Source organism: Leuciscus leuciscus (genome assembly GCF_965113295.1).
Source record: "Leuciscus leuciscus genome assembly, chromosome: 5".
Lineage (NCBI taxonomy): Eukaryota > Metazoa > Chordata > Actinopteri > Cypriniformes > Leuciscidae > Leuciscus > Leuciscus leuciscus.
Window position 1 is genome coordinate 20162696 of NC_138729.1, and position 25054 is coordinate 20187749.

Below are 25054 nucleotides of genomic sequence, written 5' to 3' on the forward strand. Positions count from 1 at the left end.
CCACCAATCTAAATGTAGGAAAGAAGGTGAATAAGCCCTATTTCAAAAAACGGTGGAGTGTTCCTTTAAAAGGATGATTTTTGAAAGATTTCGCTTTCCTTAGTCACGGCTACCTTTTCACAAATATGACTTGATATGAAGGACAGATATTGTGTTTACAAAGCTTTTCCGCTTCAGATCTGCTGCGTGAGATCACGTGAGGCGCTTCCTCTGGCACGATAATCTTAATAACATTTTGTAGTGTGTGATGCGCCGCGATTTTCAAATCTTGTAGTGTGAGCATGTTTAAGATTTGTGGGAAGAAAATCTGCAAAGATTCTCCTTAAGTGTGTGCTGCAACCAGATTTTACAATCGGTTAGGATTTTATAAACTCCTGTAGTGTGAGCCAGGCATAAGGAGCTGATTGAGACACACCCCTAGACATTTTCACGTCATACAATTTTTTTGTTTTAAAATGTTAATAATGTGAAAGCTTTATTCATCTTCCGGTTTAAATACGATTTTGAACCTCAAATTTTCAGTACTATATTTTAGCAATCGACAATATGAAAGTTAATAATCAGTGAATTCCATATAGCATATTCAAGATTGACCTTTTTTGAGTATTAAGTAGTTGTGTACTCTTCATTGTGGGCAATGGATCAGTTTTCTTTCCGATATTCTTGGCACTTATTCTCAACGAACGTCTCAAAGAAGGCCCAGGCTCCAGATGAGAAGCATCAGAGTTACTGCCATGTATGGGAATGGGACTCGCCACTAGGGGGCAGAAGGTACATAAGAATTAGTCACAAATCAGGGGTATGAACTACTTATAGAATCGCTGAAACCATGAAACATGGAGGATCAGTTGCGTAGCTGACAGTCAACTCGTTTTAAAAAAGATCTATATAGTTAACAATATTGCATTCTTCATTTGTAAGGCACTAAATATTTTTTGGGGTCTTATGGAACTTGTTTAAAGTTCACTTTTTCAGTCTTTGTACATCAACTGGGTTACCTTCACAGTTTTCCCTTTCTGGAGAACTTTCTTCTTCATCAAGAACAGCTTGAACTCTTGATAAACACAGAACAAATCAAATTATTATTCTTTGAATTTTACAGTTGAGTGTGTATTTTTACAAGTAAAAAAAAAAAAGACGGTTTTTACACACCTTACAAGATTTGCTGGTGGAACCATGGTGCCATTAGTCTGCTCATTAGAAAATAAAATAAAATAAAATAAAATAAAATAATTCAACACATAATGTAAATACAATTGCAGTGGTGCAGATTTGATTAGGATAGTATAATGTAATCTAGGCCTACCTGTTCTGTTGTAAATGTCTTTCTGCTCTGTTTGGTGTAACACTGCAGGCCAATCTGAGGAGAAATCTCTGTAAACCAAAGAGATTAACGTTACTTTAGCTTTAGCTGCAAATATACAGTTGTTGGTAGTGTAATTAGTAGTGTCAAGATATATAGATATATAGTATATATATGTATTGTATACATATATATACTATTATATATCTATGGTTGTCCTGTCCCGATTATAACGTTACATATAACGTTATATACTGCTACTATATATCTATGGTTGTGCTCAATGTGCTGTCCCGATTCAAAAGATTCGAGTCGCTGTAATTAAGGTAATCATTGACTCGAAGCACTAGCCTACTAATTACACTACCAACAACTGTATAGTTGCAGCTTAAGCTAAAGTAACGTTAATTGATGCGAGGTTGTTATCATAGATACATTATATTATAATGCGATGATATAATGAGATGCGAGGTTGTTATCATAGATACATTATATTATAATATATCTATGATAACAACCTCGCATCATGGTTAAGTTTTGCAAGGGCAAGCACCACTGAAATTTCTTCACAAAATTAGTTTAAAACTATGATATTTACAGGATCAAAATCGAAAATGACATTTCTCAAGAAACGAGCTGAATTTTGATTAACGTATGATCATACCTTCACTCAGGGCTCCAGGAGAGACGACGATGGGGGAGGACGATAACTGATATTCTGTCAACATTAACCTACAATAATATATGAATCATTCGTTACCATACCATTCGTTACAAATCTCGACTTTTCGCGACATTTGACCAACTCTGGTCAAAATATAGAACTGGAGTAAGTTAGTTAGACGTAAATCAGATGACCTGCTGAGGTAAACGCTCTCGTCTACTTCACCACTGTCGTCATCGGTCGCGATGGTCTCATCCTGGTTTAAATCCATATTTGTTTGCATTAAACAATTCGACACATGGCGCTTAATAAAAGTGTAACGTCTGAGCTATTTAGGAATATTCGGCAGAAATTTCTATGAAGGTTTGTTATAATAATTTCTGTTGTTGATTGGCGCCAAATTGGGTGATTCAATTGCTCCTCTAATCTGATTGGTCAAAATCAAGATCCGATCGAGTCTCGAGATGAGCTCTTTAATGTTTTCTTCTTTCTCTTCTTTTAATCTGTTTGAACAAAATACACATGAAAAATAATGTTATAATTTCTCATTTATAAGTAACTGTTAGATTAGAAATCATAGGTTACATAATTCAGCCAAAGTCAAAATGCAGGCAAATTTGGCCTGAGAAGAATCAAGAATTTATTATGTAAGTGGGACCTGGCTCTAAAGTCCAGCAGCAACGTGTGTAAATACACTCACACTCATCTTTATATAAAAAGAATCCAGAGATCTGAAATATATCTATATTTATACAACAATATACTTGTAAGGCAATTTTAATACATAATTAAAGCTGCAAGCAGCGATGAAAGGGCCCTCGCACCCGTGCCGCCGCCACCCGGTGGCTTTAGGAAGACAGAGCATGGTTGGACAATGTGCATTTAAGGAGGTATATATAGTAGTTGCTAGCAGGTTTAGTATGTTTTTAGCATGCTTAGTACACAATAGTTATGTGGTTAGTACTGCATTACTGTGTTAACCATGTCAGTTTCTGTTGCCAGTAGGTGGGGCTATGTCTATATCTGAATATCGCTATGTAGATGTGTTCAGTGCAGGACTTTTATCAAACATGTGGAGTTTGGGGCAGATTGGACATTGTATGCTTGAGTTACAACAACTTCCTTTAGCATTTCTAGCATGTTTTATGATGTTTCTAGCATATTACATATTAAAGGGTTAGTTCACCCAAAAATTTAAATTCTGTCAGTAATTACTCACCCTCATGTTGTTCCAACCGCGTAAGACCTTCGTTCATCTTCGGAACACAAATTAAGATATTTTTGATGAAATCTGAGCCATGTTTCACTCCTCCATAGGCTTCCAGTGTGACCGAAACTTGCTGGCCCAGAAAAGTTATTAAAGAGATCGTTAATATAGTCCAAGTGACTCCAGTGGCTCAATCTTAAGTATATCAAGCGACGAGAATACTTTTTGTGCGCAAAAACAAACAAAAATAACGACTTTATTCCACTATTCATTTCCTTCTCTCTGGATGTCTAGTTGGTTTGCGTAGTGTTTTTGCGCAGCGCGTCTGTGTCACACGTCACCACGTAGGCTCACTATTGGCCGACGCCGGTCATGTGTGTGTTGCGTGATGACGTGCAACACAGACGCGCAGCGCAAACACACTACGAGGCTGTAGCGAATATGCATCTGGGTAAATATGAATTAGCTCAAGAATATGGGGAATCTTGGGATATTAATATCTCTGACTCATGGTCATAATTCATAAGTCGCATGTACATTTATTTATTTTTTTTTATTATAGGAAATGCCTCGTTCTGTAACTGGTCTGACCAACCTTTAACTCGGCCAGCGAGTAGATGTAAGGTCAGTACAGTTAAGAAGGGGTATTCACAAACTCCACTAAAGTTTAGGTTCTGGCCAAGAACATTAAACTTTATTGAGTTTATTAATTAAAACTACTGAATGTAGTCTAATATTATAGAGCCTGTAGCTTTATAGATCTTTTGTTTCATTGACTTTATAAAAAGTGGGTTTTCAAACACAGAGCCAGTTAAAAGTATAAATGGGTTTATTAATAAAATGGCACACGCTAGAGATTATAAGCTACAAATATAAACGTACGTAAAATGCAAACGAGAAAACAGACACACATTTAACCGAACAAAAACATAAAACATAGCATGACGTGATCGGAATGAATGACATGAAAGAAAGAAAGAAAGAAAGAAAGATATAAGATATGGAGGGTAACTTAATTCACAGACCTAAGACCTAGACACCTGGAACAGCTTTTATAGGAATCAATATACTTGCGAGATGTGGTACTCTTTCAGTGTGATGCTGAAAAGGGGACGCGCGTGCGCGTGTCCGGCTGGTTTGCGTCTAGCTTCTTCTTCTGGGTCGTTTCGAAAAACGATGTAAAGGCTCACTTGAATTTAACGTTACCGGAAAAGTTCAGATTCGTCTCCCGGGATGGGAGAGGCTGGAAATCTTAGTTGCAACGAACGGGAGCTACGACTCGAACATGTGTTGGTCCGAGGAGAAGGCCAGGGCCTCCTTCAGATGTTCCTTGGAGAAACGCTGCGCCGAGGAAGAGGGTCCAGAGAAGTTGGATGAGTTGAGTTGGAAGAGAGGAGAGAAGAGAAGAGGGCGAGATGAGGGGGTTTCTGCCTTTTAACAAACATCTGTTTACGCCTTCTCTTGGAACGACAGCGAATCAGATTGTCTTTTCTGAAGCGGGAAAATTCTCTTTGTGTGAAGAAGAAAACGCCTACTTTCACCATATGTCTTATGAGAGAAAGAATTCATATTTCTTCTTAAGATTGTACACCTGGAACAATACATCTTACTGTAATACTATGTGCGGGACTGGTTGAATTAAAACAGGGCGGTCAGACAGATACCAAGAATTACAGGTAGATATTGGACACACATAACATTATGTTCATATGCATCATTACACACAAATAAAGCTTGCTTAAACACACAATAAAATGGTCAGTATTTCCGTTATGGCATGTGAAGACACTTGAGAAACACAGGAATACATATCAAACATTTGAAGAGTTTTCTCTGAAATGTTCCATGTGTGTTAAGGTGTTGGAATGTTGGCTTGCAAAGGAGCTGGATGAGCTGCAGCTTTGGAGCCATAAAAGTTTATGACCAGGTTCGAGTTACAAGACACTATGGAGTGATTTCCTTTCAATGAATCTTCGGAATTAAAGATTTTACTCTAGCAAACCACACCTCTATTATAAATTTGTAATGAATGGTAAAATGAAATTTTACTATGTGGAAGTCCATATATGGAAATGTGCTTCAGTTGCATCTCGTGGTGGGTTTCTGGTTGAAAGTCCACGAGTGTGTGTGTGTGTGTGTGTGTGTGTGTGTGTGTGTGTGTCTTCTGGAATGTCACGAGGCCAGCCGAACTGGCGCTGGCAAATTGCTCCTCGTGGGGCAATTATTAACCAGTACGGACACAAGACGATGTGTCTTCCCATATGATCACTTAACGCGAGAAGCAGATGTCGTTGTGGCTACAAGGCCCAGAGAGAAGGAAATGAAAAGTGGAATAAAGTCGTTATTTTTGTTTGTTTTTGCGCACAAAAAGTATTCTCGTCGCATGATAAACTTAATGTAGTGCCACTGTAGTTACTTGGACTATTTTAACGATGTTTTAATAACTATTCTGGGCCGGTGAGTTTCGGTCACACTGGAAGCCTATGGAGGAGTCAAAATTCTGTCAGATTTCATCAAAAATATCTTAATTTGTGTTCCGAAGATGAACGAAAGACTTACATGGTTGGAACAACATGAGGGTGAGTAATTACTGACAGAATTTTCATTTTTGGGTGAACTAACCCTTTAATTTTGGGGTAGATTGGACATTGAATGCCTGAGTTACAGCAAATTCATATTTAATTGCAGTAATAGGATGCTTTAACACTTAGCTAAGTATTTGATTGCATGTTTCTAGTATGTTGCTAACATGTTTAGCAGTTGGTGACACTTTTTTATATGTTATTAGGAGTCCAGAATAGTGTTAAACGTCACTTCCTGTTGCCAGCAGGCGGCGCTATGACTATATCTGAATATGAGCATGGACTTGTGTTCAGGAGATAACTATTATCAAACGTGTGAAGTTTGGGGTAGATTGGACATTGTATGCCTAAGTTACAACAACTTCCTTTAGCATTTCTAGCATGCTTTAGAACTTAGCTATGTGTTGCTAGCATGTTTATTGCATGTTACATATTAAGTTTGGGGCAGATTGGACATTCCATGCCTGTGTTACAGCAAATTCATATTTAATTGCAGCAATAGCATGCTTTAGCACTTAGCTAAGTGTTTGCTAATATGTTTCTAGTATGTTGTTAGCATGTTTAGCACTTGCTGGCACTTTTTTATATGTTATCAGGAGTCCACAACAGTGTTTAACATGTCACTTCCTGTTGCCAGCAGGCGGTGCTATGACTGTAACTGAATGAGCATGGTCATGTGTTCAGGACAGAACGCTTATCAAAAGTGTGAAGTTTGGCGCAGATTGGACATTGCCTTCTTGAGTAACAACAACATCCTGTTTCATTGAATTAGCTAAGTATTGCTAGCATGTTTTAACATGTTTCTAGCATTTTTAGAAGTCAGTGGCATTTTTAACATGTTGCTAGAACGGCATCAACGTGTTAAACATGACACTTCCTGTTACCAGTAGGTGGCGCTATTACTATAACTGAATATTCTCATGTAGATGTGTTCAGGCCATGACTCTTATCAAACGTGTGAAGTCTGGGGCAGATTGGACATTCTGTGCCTGAGTTACAACAAATTTCTATTTAATTGCAGTAATAGCATGCTTTAGCACTTAGCTAGGTGTTTGCTAGCATGTTTTAGCATGTTTCTAGTATGTTGTTAGCATGTTTAGCACTTGCTGGCACTTTTTTATATGTTATCAGGAGTCCACAAGAGTGTTAAACATGTCACTTCCTGTTGCCAGCAGGTGGCGCTATGACTATAACTGAATATGAGCATGGTCATGTGTTCAGGACAGAACGCTTATCAAAAGTGTGAAGTTTGGGGCAGATTGGACATTCCATGCCTTAGTTACAGCAACTTCCTATTTATTTGCAGCAATAGCATGCTTTAGCACTTAGCTAAGTGTTTGCTAACATGTTTCTAGTATGTTGTTAGCATGTTTAGCTCTTGCTGGCACTTTTTTATATGTTATCAGGAGTCCACAACAGTGTTTAACATGTCACTTCCTGTTGCCAGCAGGTGGCGCTATGACTGTAACTGAATATGAGCATGGTCATGTGTTCAGGACAGAACGCTTATCAAAAGTGTGAAGTTTGGCGCAGATTGGACATTGCCTTCTTGAGTAACAACAACATCCTGTTTCATTGAATTAGCATGCTTTAGCACTTAGCTAAGTATTGCTAGCATGTTTTAACATGTTTCTAGCATTTTTAGAAGTCAATGGCATTTTTAACATGTTGCTAGAACGGCATCAACGTGTTAAACATGACACTTCCTGTTACCAGTAGGTGGCGCTATTACTATAACTGAATATTCTCATGTAGATGTGTTCAGGCCATGACTCTTATCAAACGTGTGAAGTTTGGGGCAGATTGGACATTCCGTGCCTGAGTTACAGCAAATTCCTATTTAATTGCAGTAACAGCATGCTTTAGCACTTAGCTAAGTGTTTGCTAGCATGTTTTAGCATGTTTCTAGTAAGTTGTTAGCATGTTTAGCACTTGCTGGCACTTTTTTATATGTTATCAGGAGTCCACAAGAGTGTTAAACATGTCACTTCCTGTTGCCAGCAGGTGGCGCTATGACTGTAACTGAATATGAGCATGGTCATGTGTTCAGGACAGAACGCTTATCAAAAGTGTGAAGTTTGGGGCAGATTGGACATTCCATGCCTGAGTTACAGCAACTTCCTGTTTCATGGCGAAACATCAAAATTTGTCAGGCCGCCGAGGGCCCGCCCTTCGACGAAAACTCAAGATCTTCGCAATTTAACGTCGCAAAGGCCTTAAGATTACACTCACCAAATTTGAAGATGATCAGATTAAAACTGTAGGAGGAGTTCGTTAAAGTACGAGGCCTGAAAATGGCAAAAAGTGCACAAAAATCAGAGAGGAAGTTGAAAATGGCTGACTTCCTGTTGTGTTTAGAGCTATGCTCCAAGAGACTTTTTTGTAGGTATTAGGTCATTACACATATGTACCGAATTTCGTACACGTACGTGGAACACAGCGGGAGGCGCACTCTGTTGAACTTTTATAGGTGGCGCTATCGAGCCATTTTGCCCCGCCCAATTCTGAAACCTATATCAGATGTAAATTTTCGCCAGTTCTGACGCGTGTGCAAAGTTTCGTGAGTTTTCGAGCATGTTTAGGCCCTCAAAAATGCAATTAAATGCGGAGAAGAATAATAATAATAAACAGAGCAATTCCAAGAGGGTCCTCACACCATCGGTGCTCGGGCCCTAAAAATGAGTAGCCTAAGTATTTGCAGGCCAAACTACTATAGCTCCTAAGAATTTACATAAACCTTTTGTGGAATATTTGCACATTTAAAAAGTAAACAAACTACATTTTATATTAACTCCATGGTTCATATGGCTTATTTTATTTTGTCAAAAATTCTGAAATGTACGTTTCATGAAACAGAACCATAGATCATCAGAGAATTGTTATTGATAAAAAAAAATGTTAACCAAGATTAATTGAGAGTGTGATTACAAAATCCAATGATATTGAATGTCATCTTTCAGTATATATTGCAGTTCCAAGGTCGGATATTTTCATATCTCGATATTTTTAAAGGTCAAGGTTGCGCCAATAAGGTTTACACACACACACACACACACACACACACACACACACACACACACACACACACACACAGTCTGGTTCGCTATCTTTGTGGGGACTCTCCATTGACGTAATGGTTTTTATACAGTACAAACGGAAGTCTATTCCCTAACCCAAACCCTACCCATCACAGTAAACTTTCTGCATTTTTACATTTTCAAAAACATAATTTAGGATGTTTATTAACCCATTTCCCTCATGTGGACCGCTGGCTGGTACCCACAATATGTAGGTGATCTCAGGTTTTACTATCCTTGTGGGGACATTTGTCACACACACACACGCACACGCACACGCACACATTCAAAGGATGGCCAGATCACGCGTTCTCCGTCAGGACACGCCTTCATACCGCTTCAAACACAGTTCACTGGAAGAATTGGGTGTGGTTTTCTCGCGTATCGGTATGGTTCGACGATTTGATTGGCTCATCACTCGACTGACGCAGAGCCATGCCATCGCTTCATATAAGCCTAGAGGAGGATGCCGGTGTTAGCGACTGGAGTCCTGTCTCAAACGACGGGATATGGATTACTATCGTCTGTATTTATTTATCTCGGCCGCTCTAATTATGAAAACCACCGCTAAATGTTAATTTGTAATAGTGGAAATATCTATAGTCTTTTATTTATTTAATCGCATATGAGGAGGATTTGACAGTGATCTGCTCTTGGTGTACTTATTCTTTAACCCTCATTGACCCTCACTGGTAAGTACCTGCATCGAGATCTACATACGAGATCCATAGCTTTTATTTTACACATGCCTGCTTAATATACCATGTCATCCATGATTCATGTTTTGAATGTCAATGTCCTTCAGTTCGTTACTGCATGATTGCATCAGTTGCTCATCTGGTTTATTATCATTGTCGGTGAAGCAGAACATGAAGTCAGAATCTTTGTACGAGCTTATGCAAAGTGCAGAAGAAAGTCCAGAGTATTTATTCAATATAATGTTTATTGATACACTTTTATTGTAAATATTTTAAAGTAATTTAAATAAACTGTATAAAGGGAATATTTTAAAATCTAATCATGAGTGTTTAGGTGAGTCATTTGGGTTAATGATTACAAAAGTACGTACTTACCATCACCTATCACCACATACAAAAAAGTTATTTCAATTTTTTTATTTTGATATTAAATCTTATACGTTTTTTTTTTTTTTACAATTAAATCAGTCATCATAATCTGATTATTGGTCATCACAATCAAAACTGTAAATACAGAAACAGATGGCACTGTCTGTCATCTGTCACATCAGATATGTATTTAGCACATTGAATTTATATCAAGCCATCTGATGTTACTATACAGTGTAACTGCAGTAATAAAGACTGCAAAACATCTTTTAAAGTCACCATGAAATCAAAAAAGACCATTCTTATTTTTTATGGACTATTGCACCAGTAGTTATTACACATGATTTAATGGTGCTGTATATTATTTAAAGAAAATGTATATATTCATGTGCTCTCATTATCTTTAATCAAAATAACGCCCATTTGCAACTACATCTCTGATGATGTGTGCACTGCCTCCTCGAGGGCTGGACAACCTGCAATCACATGAGATCGTTCGTTCACCAACGAACCAATAAATTCCTGATAGACAAAAGTTCTGCCCTACATTTTTTTCTTGTGTTTTACCCGGATGTATGTCACAAATGGGAAGAAAAGACTATTGCAAATTCAGTTTCATGCCAACTTTAACTAAAATGTAAGTTATGCTCTCGGAGTACTTTTAAATGTTTCTTTCTTTCACAAATGTATTGTTTTTTATATATTTTTTATATATTTATATATGTATATATTTTGTGCATGATTTGATTTCATACTCATGAAATTGCAATGTTATGAGTGAAAGAATAATCATAATTCTGTCACTGTAATCCTGTTTAACAATTGTCTTTTCTTCTTTGCTTTTGTCATTTACAGTAAGAGACTGCAACACACAATTCATCATGCTGACGAGACTTTTCCGAATCCACGGCCTCTTTGTGGCCTCCCATCCTTGGGAAGTCATTGTGGCTACTGTGACTCTCACCATCTGCATGATGTCCATGAACATGTTCACTGGAAATGACCAGATTTGTGGGTGGAACTTTGATTGCCCCAAATTAGAGGAGGTACAGTTTGTTACTTTGGAAATAAAATAAATCATGGTGGTGGTTAAAGTAAAGTTGAATGATATTATTTTCTCTTTGAATTATAATATTATGTTTTTTCCCCTTTCTATCTTGTCTCCAGCAAATCCTAAGCAGCGATATCATTATCCTGACAATCACAAGATGTATAGCAATCGTCTATATTTATTTTCAATTCCAAAATCTTCGACAGTTAGGATCCAAATACATATTGGGTGAGTTGAAGCTTTTAAACCTAGTTAATACAATTATTTTGTGAGGTGACATGAATTGCAAGTGTTCATTTTTAAATGTTCATTTCAGGCATTGCAGGACTTTTCACAATATTCTCCAGTTTTGTGTTCAGCACGGTTGTGATTCACTTCCTGGACAAGGAGCTGACAGGCCTCAAGTATGTACATTTGTGTATCACTCTCACTTGAAATTTTAGAAGTATTGCTTTGGAAAATTCTTTGTACATATATTATATGTTTATATTTTGTATTAATATTCACAGTGAGGCCTTGCCATTCTTTCTTCTGTTGATTGACCTCTCAAAAGCATGTGCTCTGGCCAAGTTTGCTTTGAGTTCCAACTCACAGGTACTTCACCTTTTCGCTTTTTTTCAGTCGAGATTTTTCAGTCCAGTCCACATTTGTTACATTAAACTGAGGGTTAAGTAAATAAGACCAATTATGCCAGTCTTGGGTTTTTGTAAATGGCTTTTTGGCTGTCCTGCAGGATGAGGTGAGAGAGAATATTGCCAAAGGAATGGCCGTTTTAGGACCCACCTTTACTCTTGATGCCCTTGTGGAGTGCCTGGTGATCGGTGTGGGAACAATGTCAGGTAAACTTCACCCTTTCATATGAGACAGAAAATTAGCACAGGTGGAATGCGCTAACATTAAACAGATTTGATTAACCCAGCAGCAATAAACTTAATTTTAACTTAAACTTAACTTTATTTTGCCCTTTCGTTGTTTTCCTGCAGGTGTGCGACAGCTTGAGATCATGTGCTGCTTTGGTTGTATGTCTGTCCTGGCGAACTACTTTGTGTTCATGACCTTCTTCCCGGCCTGTGTCTCTCTTGTGTTGGAGGTATGTACGATTATTTGCGCAGTACGCATAAATGAAGATTAGATCATATTCTAACATATATGTCTATTTCAATCAGTTGTCCAGAGAAAGCAGGGAGGGACGACCCATCTGGCAGCTGAGCCACTTTTCTAGAGTTCTGGAAGAGGAAGAGGACAACAAGCCTAACCCTGTCACGCAAAGAGTCAAAATGATCATGGTACACACTCCACCAAATACACTACAGTTGTCATGCTTGGTCGCACAAATCGCACGATGCAGGAGAATTACTAGAATAAGTCTTTAATCACTATATTCAAGGAATGCAGGAGAACACTGGAAAGCTATAAACAACTATCAAGTAAAACTAAGATGACACAAGACAACGAAAAAAGGAAATGAAGGGATATAAATACACAGAGATCACAGGGTAACTAAAAACAACAGGTGAACGTAATAAAATCAGAAACCATAGAAACTAACTAGAGAGCAGCACAGGGAACAGAATGAAAACAAAACAGAACAAGACCGTTACAACAGTTTTTTGATACTGGGATTTGTGATATTAATGGGTTGGTCTCTAATGGTCTGGATCATGTTTAATATTTGCAGTCTCTTGGCCTGGTCATGGTTCACGCTCATAGCCGGTGGATTGCCGATCCCACGTCAAGTAACGGAACTCTTGATCTTCCTCAAGTTGGAGTGAGCCTGAATGACAATATGCCCAAGAGGATTGAACCAGACATGCCCCTGTGGCACTTTTACATGTCCAGGTGGGCACACTTCAGAGGTCTTATTCATTTTATTAATAATAATGCTGGTTTTGGCCATTAATATTTGGATTTGTTCTACTATCTACTATTAATTTCAATTGTTTGAATGTTTTTTAGTTTTTTTTAAGTTCTTTAGTTTTTATGTTTCAATAGTTCAAAATACATAGTTCTACAATTAAATATCCAATATCAATAGATACGATAAATTGAAAAGAAAATCTCTAATATTCGCTGATTACCAATATGATACTGATATATCATCATGCATCCTTAATAATAACAGTAATAAGACGATGATGTGATTATTATTTTATTCTGTGCGTTTAGGATGATCAGCATGGACATTGAGCAGATGATCACACTGGGTCTAGCCCTGTTCCTGGCTGTGAAGTACATTTTCTTCGAGCAGGTGGAGATGGAATCTACCCTGTCCCTGAAAGTCCCCACTCCAGGCTCCATGCTCTCGCAGAAATGGTCTCCTGATCAGTGCTGTAGGAAAGAGGTTTCCTGTTCTAGCAAGCCTGAGAAAACCCCAACTCCCATTCCTGTTGTTACCAAAGAAGAAAGAGGTATTCCCTCCTTGCCTTTTAATTTTTGTGTTCATTTAATGCAAAACCATCACTCTATAATGGAATCTAACAGCAATTTCTCTCTTTCAGATTTAGTGATTCGGCCCCTGCCTGCCCTGAAAGAGCCTGAGCATAAAAGTAATTTTGTTCTGGGAGAGGATGAAACTCTGGAAAACGCTGATGTGTCGGAGCCTGCGATCAGTGTACCTGCCGAACCTAGACCTGTGGAAGATTGTCTGTCCATTCTGAAAAACCCAGAGGTAAGAGTGTTGTTAAATATCCCAGCGATACTGTTTCTCTTGTTGTTTTCCTTTCCGACATCAAGATTAACCCATGGGTTCACTGTGGGACTGAAGGCTGTAGTTATTTTTTACCTCAGGGTTGACCCATGTAATCTCTAATGAGATCCTCCTCTCCCTCTTTACTCTGACTCTTAGCCAATTAGTTTATGACGTTAGACAAGATCAGAAGCATGTAGTTAAACCATTTACCTCCTAGAGTAGACTTCTGTTACCTTAATCCAAGTATAATCACAGTGTATGTGTGTGAGTATTTAAGTGTCACCTCTTCTGACTCCACAGATGGGCGCTCGGTACCTCAGTGATGAGGAGGTGATCGTTTTGGTGAACTCAAAGCACATCCCAGCTTACAAACTGGAGGCCATGATGGAGACCCCTGAGAGAGGGGTGATGATCCGTAGAAAAATGCTCTCCCCCAAATTCCCAGATCCCTCAGCTCTCTCCTGTCTGCCTTATAAAGACTATGACTACTCTAAGGTACGACATGAGGTCATTACATCATACATTATTTAATTAGTGGTGCTTTATTGATTTGAACAAACTAGGGATGCACTGACATTGAAACGTTTTCAAATTCCAAATTTTGTTCAAAAAGATATGATCCAATAAGATTATTTAATGTTTTTGAAAGAAGTCTCTTATGCTAACCAAAGTGGCATTTTTTAAAAATAAAAAATACAGTGAAAACAGTAATACTGTTAAAATTTGTGCTTTCAGATCGATAAATCACGATCTAACATTAAAGTTTTTGTTGACATGATATATGTGTGTGTATATTATTATTTTATTTATTTATATTATATATGTGTTTGTGTGTGTGTGTGTGTGTGTGTGTGTGTGTGTGTGTGTATGTGTGTGTAAATATGTGTGTGTGTACAGTATATACACACAGACATAAATAATATAAATAAATATAATAATAAGTATATATTACACACATATATTTTTGCTTTCTAAACCCATTTTTTGTTAGATGTGATTAATCGATTTGACAGAACTATACAAAATATTACAATTTAAAATAACTCTTTTCTATTTTTTTAATTTTAAGAATGTAATTTATTCCTTTAATGAAAAGGCTGAATTTTCAGCATCATTACTCCAGTCTTCAGTGTCACATGATCCTTCAGAAATCATTCTAATATGCTGATTTGCTGCTCAAGAAACATTTCTTATTATTATCAGTGTTGAAAACAGTTGTGCTGCTTTTTTTGTAAACTATATATATTTTTTAATATTATTAATCATACTTTTTATTTAATTATTTTGAAGATTCTTTAATGAATAGAAAGTTCAAAAGAACAGCATTTATTTCATTTATTTTAAATAGATTTTTTAAAAACCTTAATAGATGTCTTTGCTGTCACTTTTGCTCAATTTAATGCATTCTTCCTGACTAGGGTATACATTTTATTTATTTATTTTATTTAACTTAAAAAAAAAAAATCTACTGACCTAAAAACAAAAAATTATATGTATACCAAAATGAGCAATACCTATATATATATATATATATATATATATATATAAATTGGCTCATAACTAATTTGATACCATACTTAGAGGGTGGACTGAACTGGGCTAGGAAACACTATTTAGTAATGTGCCAGCAACTGCACAGCAACCCTGGCAACCACCCAGAACATTTAGCAGTTTATTGAGGTTTTTTGAGCATTTGATGGAAACCTCACCATTAATTCTCATGTTATTTATTCCAGGTGATGGGAACATGTTGTGAGAACGTCATTGGTTACATGCCAGTCCCTGTGGGGGTTGCTGGTCCTCTGTTATTGGATGGCAAGCAGTTTCAAGTCCCCATGGCAACAACTGAGGGCTGTCTAGTTGCCAGCACAAATAGAGGCTGCAGAGCTATAGCTGTAAGCAAAACCATTTTAGTTTGTTTTTCCTGTTTTTTTGTTTGTTTTAGTTCTCAAAGGGAACCTGAAGGCAAACACATTTAACAGCAGCCTAAACTGATGTAAAGTTGCGTAATGTCTAGTGTAAATCACACGAATCTAATGTTGTCGTGAATGGCTGTCCCACAGTTGGGAGGTGGTGCCAGTAGCCGTGTTCTTGCAGATGCAATGACCAGAGGGCCGGTGGTGCGTCTGCCTTCTGCCTGTCAAGCGGCTGAAGTCAAGGCCTATCTGGAGAGCACTGAGGGCTTCAAGACCATCAAGGAGGCCTTTGACCAGACCAGCAGGTACGGGACCATTTCACTGAACAGATTTATTGTGGTAGTGCAGTTAGTAGTGATTTTGAAACATATATTTGTGTTGTTTGTGTAGGTTCGCACGATTAGAGAAGCTTCTGATTGGCCTGGCAAGTCGCAACCTGTACATTCGATTCCAGTCCAAAACTGGAGATGCAATGGGCATGAACATGATCTCGAAAGTACGCTGAATTGCATTTTACAAAATGATGTTAAACACGGTCTCTGCAGATATTGAAATGATCTTAACTGACCTGACACGATTCATTACTTGCGCTTCACTGAGTTTTTATCTTTCTTTTCTCTTTGGTCACCAGGGCACAGAACAGGCTCTCGCCAGGCTGAAAGAGGAATTTCCAGAGCTTCAAGTTTTGGCTGTTAGTGGAAACTACTGTACTGACAAAAAACCTGCTGCCATCAACTGGATTGAAGGCAGGGGCAAGTCAGTGGTGTGTGAGGCCACCATTCCAGCTAAAGTTGTCAAAGAGGTACACAACCACATCATATTCTACAAAAAGTCCCATATTGGATAGAAATTTATGTTTTTGGAATGAAAGTCCGGACTATCTCACACAAGTGGGTTTTTTTCGCAGATTTTAAAGACGTCGACTGCGGCTCTGGTAGACGTGAACATAAACAAGAACTTGGTTGGATCTGCTATGGCTGGAAGCATCGGAGGTTATAACGCTCACGCCGCCAACATCGTAGCTGCTATCTATATTGCTTGTGGACAGGTAATAAAAGTTAATGCTGTGTTGTTTGAAGTATGATTTTGATACGGATAATGATGTGTTGTGTGATTATATAGTTACAGTACGTGCAGATGTACAAATGAATTTGTTGTCGACAGGACCCAGCGCAGACAGTGGGCAGCTCTAATTGTATCACTATAATGGAAGCCTCAGGCCACACTGGGGAGGATCTTTATATCAGCTGTACTATGCCATCCATTGAGCTGGGCACTGTGGGCGGAGGCACTAACCTTCCTCCACAGCAGGCCTGTTTACAGGTACTTATTCGATACAGGATCAATATTTGACACTTACGAAAGACAGACGTATGTTTTAGTTTCATTGTGGATATACAGTTCTGAAGCCACTCTCATAGCATATCATTCAGTTTTATTCTCTCTGTCTCTTCCTGTTAGATGTTGGGTGTTCTGGGTGCCAATCAGGTGTGTCCGGGCGAAAATGCCCGACAGCTTGCCAAGGTGGTGTGTGGGACCGTGCTTGCAGGAGAGCTGTCACTCATGTCTGCACTTGCTGCCGGACACCTGGTGAAAAGTCACATGACTCACAACAGGTAAGAATTCTTTATAAAATATGAATAGAACATTACTTTAATATTATTTACTATATATATATATATATATATATATATATATACCAAGCGACTTATCCCGGAAAAATCATCGCCAAGAAAATTCATGGACTGTCTCTTGTGTTTGGCAAGAGATGTAGTCAGATACAACTGAAATACTTATTGAATATAAATGTATATAATAATCCTTTAATCATGTATAGTTTTATTCACATGTATGTAATATACTGTATGTATGTATGTGTGTATATGTGTGTATATATATAATTTTACAAATATATTTATTTATTAATTGTATAAATATATATTTTTTCATATATATATATATAATTTACGTATATATATTATATATATATATATAATTTTAATAAAAAAATTAATAGTGTATATATATACACGCACACACAGTAATATATCATTATAATAATTGTAATCTTAATATCCTATTAATAAAATAACCTTACAAATTAAAATATAGTACAAAACATACATATAGTATATAATATAATAATAATAGACTGACCATGTTTTGTAACGTAAACTATCATCTACAAACACCTGTATAATTTCTTTTTTATATTTTGGCTTTAGATCAAAAGTGAATTTGCAAGAAGCTCCAGGAACATGTACTAAGCAGGCATCTTAAGACGTCGCCTGTTGAAGAGGCAAAGGGCCATACAGAAAGACCATCTCAACTTCAAGGGACAAATTATTAGTAATTCAGTTTATTTTCAAGGACAGCAAACGGAATACAAAATTACGACTGTTCATGGTTTCCCTGATCTGTTAAAGAGACTGGATTAATTAAAGACTGGAATCAAGACCAGCTGTGTACACAAGCTTAGAGTCGGTATTTCTAAATCATATCTGAGCAGGATCGCAGTTTCCAGGCCTGCTTTGTCAAGCTTAACTCGCTATGAACAGCAAATCTGATCTTAGATCCACAGCAGCCGGAACATACAGATAAAGAAGGCCATATAACATAATTTGTTTTCTAAAATCAATGAAGTTCAGGTCACTTACAAGGCTGACTGGATGGGTTAAAGTGGAGAGCATTTTGTACTTTATTTTTATTTGATGGCGATGGCAACTGGGAGCATATCTTTGCCAACTTGTTCGCCAAACTGGACAGCAACATTAGAAAGGGAAAGAGAAAGTTTACTTCTTTGCACTTAGAAAGGGAAATGGCACAGGACAGTACTGACACAGAGGAGTTTAAAGTACTATGATTCACTAGTTGGTACACATGTAGAATATTACAGAACGACTATGAAATTGCCAAACGCAGCCGTCAGCAGTGATCGCAGTGTTTCTCGTGCCAGAATGTACATTCGTTTTTTTTTTCTATGACACAGGAATGTATTGAATGACTTGTGTAACTGAAAGGAGTAGTGCTACGGCATGATGGGACACATATTTCAAAAGGTGCTATGATCCACGTTTCAGTTCTTTGTTCAATTACTTATTTCTTTGTGTTTGAACACCTACTGCAATAGGTTTATGTAACAATACACAACACACTGCAAATTTCTGAAGGCTTGAAATGGCTTTTATTAAGTTGGTTCTGGTTTTTATGTAATGGAAAAGAGTGGCTGATGTTTAGAAAAGTACGTTTCATGCTGAAGACCGAAAGGAAGCTTGCTATTTTTTCCCCAAAGGCACAATTCAAATGATTAAATAAATAATAAACTGCAAAGTTTTGTATATTTTTTTATAATAAAGGAAAATATATCATACATTGTGTTGTGCTTGAATGGATCATATTCTCTTTCTCACTCTGACAACTTTAACCAAATATACTAAACAAACACTATTTGAATGAATATATGAATGCATTTCATATTAAAAAAATAATGTCGGTTGCCATTGTGTGCATTACTATTTATTCTTCTGTGTTGCTAACATTTAGCTCAACTTTAAAGAAAGAAAGATTACAAAGTGATAAGCCTAAGAACAAAACAGAAAAAGCACCACATGAATCATGTCGCGATTTATTCTCTAAAACCAGCTAAAAAAAGTTCAATAAAAAAAAAAGCACAGCTGTTATATTTTGAGGCCATGCGTGTGCTGGAGACCAATGTGGTGAGATGTTTGAGTTCTCTAAGGCAATGACATTATAGGCTCTTGCCTCACCAGAGTGTGAGCCGACCAATCAGCTCGCCCTGCATCACATCTCACCAGGATACTGGCTGCTGATTGGCTTAACCTCAGCGAGGCACTAGCCTAGACAGACCTGAAGGGATGAAACGGGCTTTGGGCTTTTGATTCACTCACTCTCTCTCTCTCTCTCTCTCACACACACACACACACACACACACACACACACACACACACTAATCTGAGAGCGCTAACCGTGTTACTCCTCCCCTAATGCTTGTCTTGAATAGTAACCCTATCGCATGCTCATGATACCATATCAGCCCATAGGTTTGTCAGTCATCATCAGCGCTCAGCGTGATTGGAAACGCCCAGTGCAGAGTTCACAGAGGTTGAATTGGTTTATTGCAACGTACTGTGAGATATTCTTCCTGTACAACACGCATAAAATCATCCTTTAGTGAAATTAAAACAACTGTAGGCAGTAACAATTGATTTTACAGTGTCCTTGTTATATGTAGTCTCTATATATTCTGCATATTTACATGAAACTAACCCTATAGCAACTACATGTAGTTAATATTACTCAGTACTTAAATATTTGCTGTAGCCTGTAACAAACACAAACGAAAAAGTGAAAGTTTTGCTTGTGTTTAATAAAATTTGGTTTCATTAATAAGTTGGTGATACTACATATATATAGAAAGGTCATTTACAAAACTTTAAAAAAAAAATCAATTAACATTTGTAACCAATCTCAAAATAGTATTTTTTCTTGCTTTCATAAACTAAGATTTTCACACATTCAACTAAATAAAAGTGCTTTAAGCAGTACTGCAGCAGCAAATCTGTGACGGCATAACTTATGCAACGATTCGATCATTCACATGCATCAAATCAGCCGTTCGGAACTGGAGTATTAGTATGGAAAAAACAGGAAAAATTTTAAAACAGAAAAAATTAAAATCATATTGTTTAGTGCAAACAATGTTACTGACGTCAAAACAAAAAACATTACAACAGTGAGATGATTCAATTATTAAATGGATTTGCCTTGCATAAAAAAAAAAACATGAAGTTGAAGCCTTTATTAAAGGGATAGTTCACCCAAAAAATTTCAATTGTCATAATTTACTGTTGTTCGTCCAAACAAAAGAAAATATTTTGAGGAATGTTGGTAACCAAACTGATTTAGTTACCAATGCATGGGGGAAAAACAGACATATCTCAAAATATCTTCTTTTGTGTTCGACAGAATAAAGAAAGTTCTTCAGGTTTGGAATGACATGAGAGTGAGTAAATTATGACATGTTTGGGGTAAACTACTCCTTTAAATCTAGTGATAGCTGAAAATGTGCCAGATTCATAAATTTTTCCATACAGTGAATTAGACCAGAGTAAGTGACAATAAACTGTGAAATGGCACAACTGCTGTAATTCCTCATATTGTGTAGATGGAAGACCAACAGGTAATAATGAACCAATTCATTAAGGAATATGAAAAGTGGAATGATGAAACTGCTCTAATAGCATCCAAACACAGGCATTTGTACAACAAAGTGCCGCCTACCTGCAGAAATCATTTTTGAAACTTCTGAAAATTAGAACAAAAAACTAAACTTAACTTAAAAAGAAAAGGGAATAATGGTCATATACCAACTTTTTACAGGTCTACCAAAATACCCTCTACACATACACTTTGCCAAAAGCCACATTTATGAATTACAATAATCAAAAATGTGTAATGCCTTCACATGTAAATAATGTTAAACATTCATACACTAACTGTACAATATATCTTAAGACTGAAGTGTGATCTTGAGGACAGAAAGGGTCTTCCTAAGACAAACGGCTATTGGCCAGTGAGAATCATATAAATCAAGGCATCAAGTTTACATTATACATATTTCACCAAGACCACAGTCAGAACTCAAACTATGATCAAATATTTACAAAAATGTAAAACACTTTAACAACCTGAGCCGCAGCTCATTTACGAGAAAACAAGTAAGGCCTTTTGAAGATGAACAGACTGTGTTGGTTATTCTAGTGTGTTTGACAGACATTGGTGTACCGCTTTCGTTCAGTCTGTATGGATACAGTTTGAAAAAGGTTTCTGAAGAGTGTCAAGAGCACTTGGGCAGAGCAGCGCTTTGTCATGAGTGATGGTAGAGCATTGGGAATAAGGCGTTTCTTCAGGTGAGTCAGAAAGCAAACTGGGAATGTAGATTAAACACCCTGTGGGAAGAGAAAACACGATTAAAATGTACAACGCGTTGTGATTTACAAGCGGGAAACAGTCACTTGTGTTCAAGGTGCGAGTTACCTGGTGTTGTTCAGAAGAGGATCGCCTCATCGCTGGTCTTCTCTTGAACATACGTGGTGAAGCGTTTGAGGAATTTGGGGTATTCTCTCTTGGCTACGGCTCGCAAGACTGATGCAGGGGCCCAACCACCAGGATTTACTTTAGGATTACATGAACACAGCATTAATGTGACATTTTATATCATGTATATAATAAAACAAAGATTGCAATCCAAACTCTTATGTACTCAGTGTAAAAATTGTCATTTTTAAACAGCCAGATGTCTTTTGCTAGAAGATATTTTAAAGAATGTCAACTGTCTGGTTAACAACATTATTTTTAAATATCTTCTTTTGTGTTCAACTGAACTAAAGGTAATTCAGAGTTTACCAAGTCAATTACTAACAAATTAGAGGTCACTAAAATAGTTGAAATATTGTGAAATATTATTACAATTTAAAATAACTATTTTATAATTGAATATATTTTTAAATGTAATTTATTCCTGTGATGCAAAGCTGAATTTTCTGCATTATTACTCCAGTCTTCAGTGTCACATGATCCTTCGGAAATCATTCTAATACGCTCAGGAAACATTTATTATTTTTCTCAAAAATAAAATAAAATATAATAATAATAAAAAATTACACACACACACACACACACACACACACACACACACACACACACACACACACACATTATATATATATATATTTTTTTTACATGCTTAATATTTTTGTCGAAATGAACAGCATTTATTTTAAATAGAAATATTTTGTAACATACATTTTGAAATCTTCACTGTCACTTTTGATCAATACTTACTAACTAACAAATCTTCCTGACCCCAAACTTTGAAACAGTCATGTATGTACTTTTAAGACACCCACCCAACCTTTAGTTTGCATTATTTTAGGGGATTCAATTAGGATGGTCAGACACCCTGACCAGTGAAAACTGGCACCATGGTTGTAGTGCTAGGCTTACCGTTGGCTACATATGTGATTTTACAGAGGATGTTGTCCCTGGTGATGTCTTTGTCTCCCTCTGGTGGGCTGATTAGTGTTTGACAGATCATGGCTACATTGATTTTGGCACGAATGCATCTAGCAGAGGACTGGAGAAAACATGAGAAAACCTCTGTTAGAGAGTATTCTGATGCACAGCTTATTGTATAACTTTAATGTTGAATATTGTGTGTTTATATGTTTCTGGGTTTCTAATAATAATGTCTGTGATATCAAATTGTATGAAAAGGGAAACATTTTAAAAGATACTTCTGCAGTCCAGGTACTTACTTGATAGCCGTCATGATCCACTGAGAAGTTGCACACCAGCCAGGTGTCAGGATCATTCTCATTGGTGGAGAGAATTTTACGAATAACCGATACATAAAGCACGTCCCGCTGGGAGGCAGGCCACACTCTCTACAAAAGAGGAGTGAGAAAGTGTATTTAAAGATGTCAATGCAACTGCAACAACCACAAATGATTTCAGAAACAACCAACCATAATTCAATAGTGAATTGTGCTTTACTTTGTGTGTCTGATGAATGATGACCGCTTTATCCGAGAGCGTCTCAACCACTTGAAAGCTTTCAATTGTTGCTGTAAAAGATAAGGTAAATGTGTTTGCATGTATAACCAAAACAGCATTTTCTTATTATTTGCATCAGTTATTATCATTAACTAAAACTATTAAAAAAAATTAAAATCCAATTGGAATAAAGCTGAAATAAAATATAAATATTAGATGGAAAAACAAACGTATTTCAAGTCAACATTTATAATTTTCGTTTAGTTTAAGTTGAAGCAATACAATTATTAACTGGAAATAAATGAAAACTAAACTAAAACTAAAAGCAAAAATAGATTAAACCTAAATAGCAACATTTATAAAAAAAATAAAATAAAATAAAAACACACATTAAACTTGAAAAATTAAACAACAATTAACATGAAAAATAAAATTATAAAAATAAAAGATACAAAATTTTACTAAAACTATAATAAAACTAACATAAAAACTAAAGGCCCTGTTTACACCTGGTATTAAGATGCGTTTAAGTCGATCAGATCACAAGTGGACGACATACAGGTGGAAATGGGGTCTAAAACGTTGTAAGCTCATCCACTTCCAGCCACTTCAAGAGGGAGTCAAAAAACACATTTGACCAGATCGTTTTCATAGTGTAAACGCTCATGTGGTCAAATGACCTACTGCGTAAACATTATGGGAAGCCCGCTAGCCAGATGGGATTTAAACTTTGTCGGCTGAAGACACAAGTTTGGTTTGAATATAAAAAACGTACGAAGCACAGTGTTCTCTCACCATTCCTGATCTCTAACACGCACTCAACCATGTTCGCCATGGTCTTGTGGCTACCAGAGCAAAAAACAAAAGCTGCTGTTCTCCGTATTTTTTTTCTGTGGTTTACGGTATGTAAATTGCTTGAGCTCATTTCATCCATCAGATCAAAAGAAATGAAAAAGCCCAAAAATGTACCCACCCATAGACCCTCCCCTCAAAGAAATCAGGACAGACAACACAACATCTGTCAAAACAGCTGTAAAACACCGGGTGTAAACGGGAATGTGTCCCCCGTCCACTTGTGTCCCCCGTCCACAATGACCAAAACGTATCTTAATACCTGGTGTGAACAGGGCCTAAAATAACACTGATTTCAATGTCCTATACATACAGTGTCTGATAACCTGATGTCTAAACAGTGGCACTATTAGATTAGAAGATCAAAAAAGCAAAATGATATGCTGAGGTGAACATACTCTCCCAGTCGTTCCGATAAGCTGTGTCCCAAAAGTAGTGGCAGACCTCGTGCCCCGTGACCCCTCTGACAGAATGAGTAGCTTTGAGAGGATCCAGAACGATGCCGTTCTCCTCCACCTCTCTCCTATACACCTGCAAAAACAAATGTTGCAACAAGTTTGTTTTTTGTACATACCTACACTTTTGTGAAATACTGTGTATATATATATATATATGAAAATATCACAATTTCCGCAAAATATTAAGCAGGACAACTTTTTTAACATTGATAATAAGAAATGTTTCTTGAACCCCAAATCAGCATATTAATATTAATTCTGAAAGATAATGTGACAAAATAATACTGTTTTTACTGTATTTATCAACAAATAAATGCAGCATTGGTGAGCATTTGAGACTTCTTTCAAAAAACCTTTCTGAAATCAAACATTTGAATGGTACTAGTGTGCATATATATATACAGAACATAACATATACAGTGCATCCGGAAAGTATTCACAGCGCTTCACTTTTTCCAGTTTATGTTACAGCCTTATTCCAAAATTGATTCAAATCAATATTTTCCTCAAAATTCTACAAAATACATAAGTACATAAGTATTCACAGCCTTTGCCATGACGCTCAAAATTGAGCTTAAATGCATCCTGTTTCCACTGATCATCCTTGAGATGT

The 25054-nt window shown here is 36.9% G+C and overlaps 2 protein-coding genes across 2 annotated transcripts in view; one reads left to right on the forward strand and one right to left on the reverse strand.

Moving 5' to 3' along the window:
• The first annotated feature begins 9276 nt into the window (after nucleotides 1–9276).
• hmgcra (3-hydroxy-3-methylglutaryl-CoA reductase a) lies at nucleotides 9277–18926 on the forward strand. The gene is made up of 20 exons (XM_082169969.1): nucleotides 9277–9525; nucleotides 10756–10946; nucleotides 11068–11179; nucleotides 11268–11355; nucleotides 11461–11545; nucleotides 11685–11790; nucleotides 11935–12041; nucleotides 12118–12237; nucleotides 12630–12790; nucleotides 13118–13359; nucleotides 13450–13619; nucleotides 13941–14135; nucleotides 15377–15535; nucleotides 15704–15861; nucleotides 15947–16052; nucleotides 16188–16358; nucleotides 16464–16604; nucleotides 16721–16879; nucleotides 17018–17172; nucleotides 17782–18926. The coding sequence occupies exons 2-20, from the start codon at nucleotides 10782–10784 to the stop codon at nucleotides 17834–17836; spliced, it is 2655 nt and encodes an 884-aa protein (XP_082026095.1). The 5' UTR covers nucleotides 9277–9525; nucleotides 10756–10781; the 3' UTR covers nucleotides 17837–18926.
• Nucleotides 18927–19922: 996 nt separating this feature from the next.
• cert1a (ceramide transporter 1a) overlaps nucleotides 19923–25054 on the reverse strand; it is a 31878-nt gene continuing 26746 nt past the window's right edge. Inside the window, exons 12-17 of the mRNA XM_082169971.1 lie at nucleotides 24382–24514; nucleotides 23132–23202; nucleotides 22894–23022; nucleotides 22583–22712; nucleotides 21614–21751; nucleotides 19923–21525 (exon numbers count right to left, since the gene is read on the reverse strand). Of these exons, the coding sequence (XP_082026097.1) occupies nucleotides 21624–21751; nucleotides 22583–22712; nucleotides 22894–23022; nucleotides 23132–23202; nucleotides 24382–24514 (591 nt within the window). The 3' untranslated portion in view covers nucleotides 19923–21525; nucleotides 21614–21623. The remainder of the gene's footprint in view (nucleotides 21526–21613; nucleotides 21752–22582; nucleotides 22713–22893; nucleotides 23023–23131; nucleotides 23203–24381; nucleotides 24515–25054) is intronic.

Bases quoted from the DNA above. Each gene is read 5' to 3' on its own strand.
- hmgcra (XM_082169969.1), top strand. From the start codon at position 10,782: ATGCTGACGAGACTTTTCCGAATCCACGGCCTCTTTGTGGCCTCCCAT. The intron at 11,180-11,267 runs GTGAGTTGAAGC...TGTTCATTTCAG, and splicing joins AGGATCCAAATACATATTGG to GCATTGCAGGACTTTTCACA. The intron at 15,536-15,703 runs GTAAGCAAAACC...GCTGTCCCACAG, and splicing joins GAGGCTGCAGAGCTATAGCT to TTGGGAGGTGGTGCCAGTAG.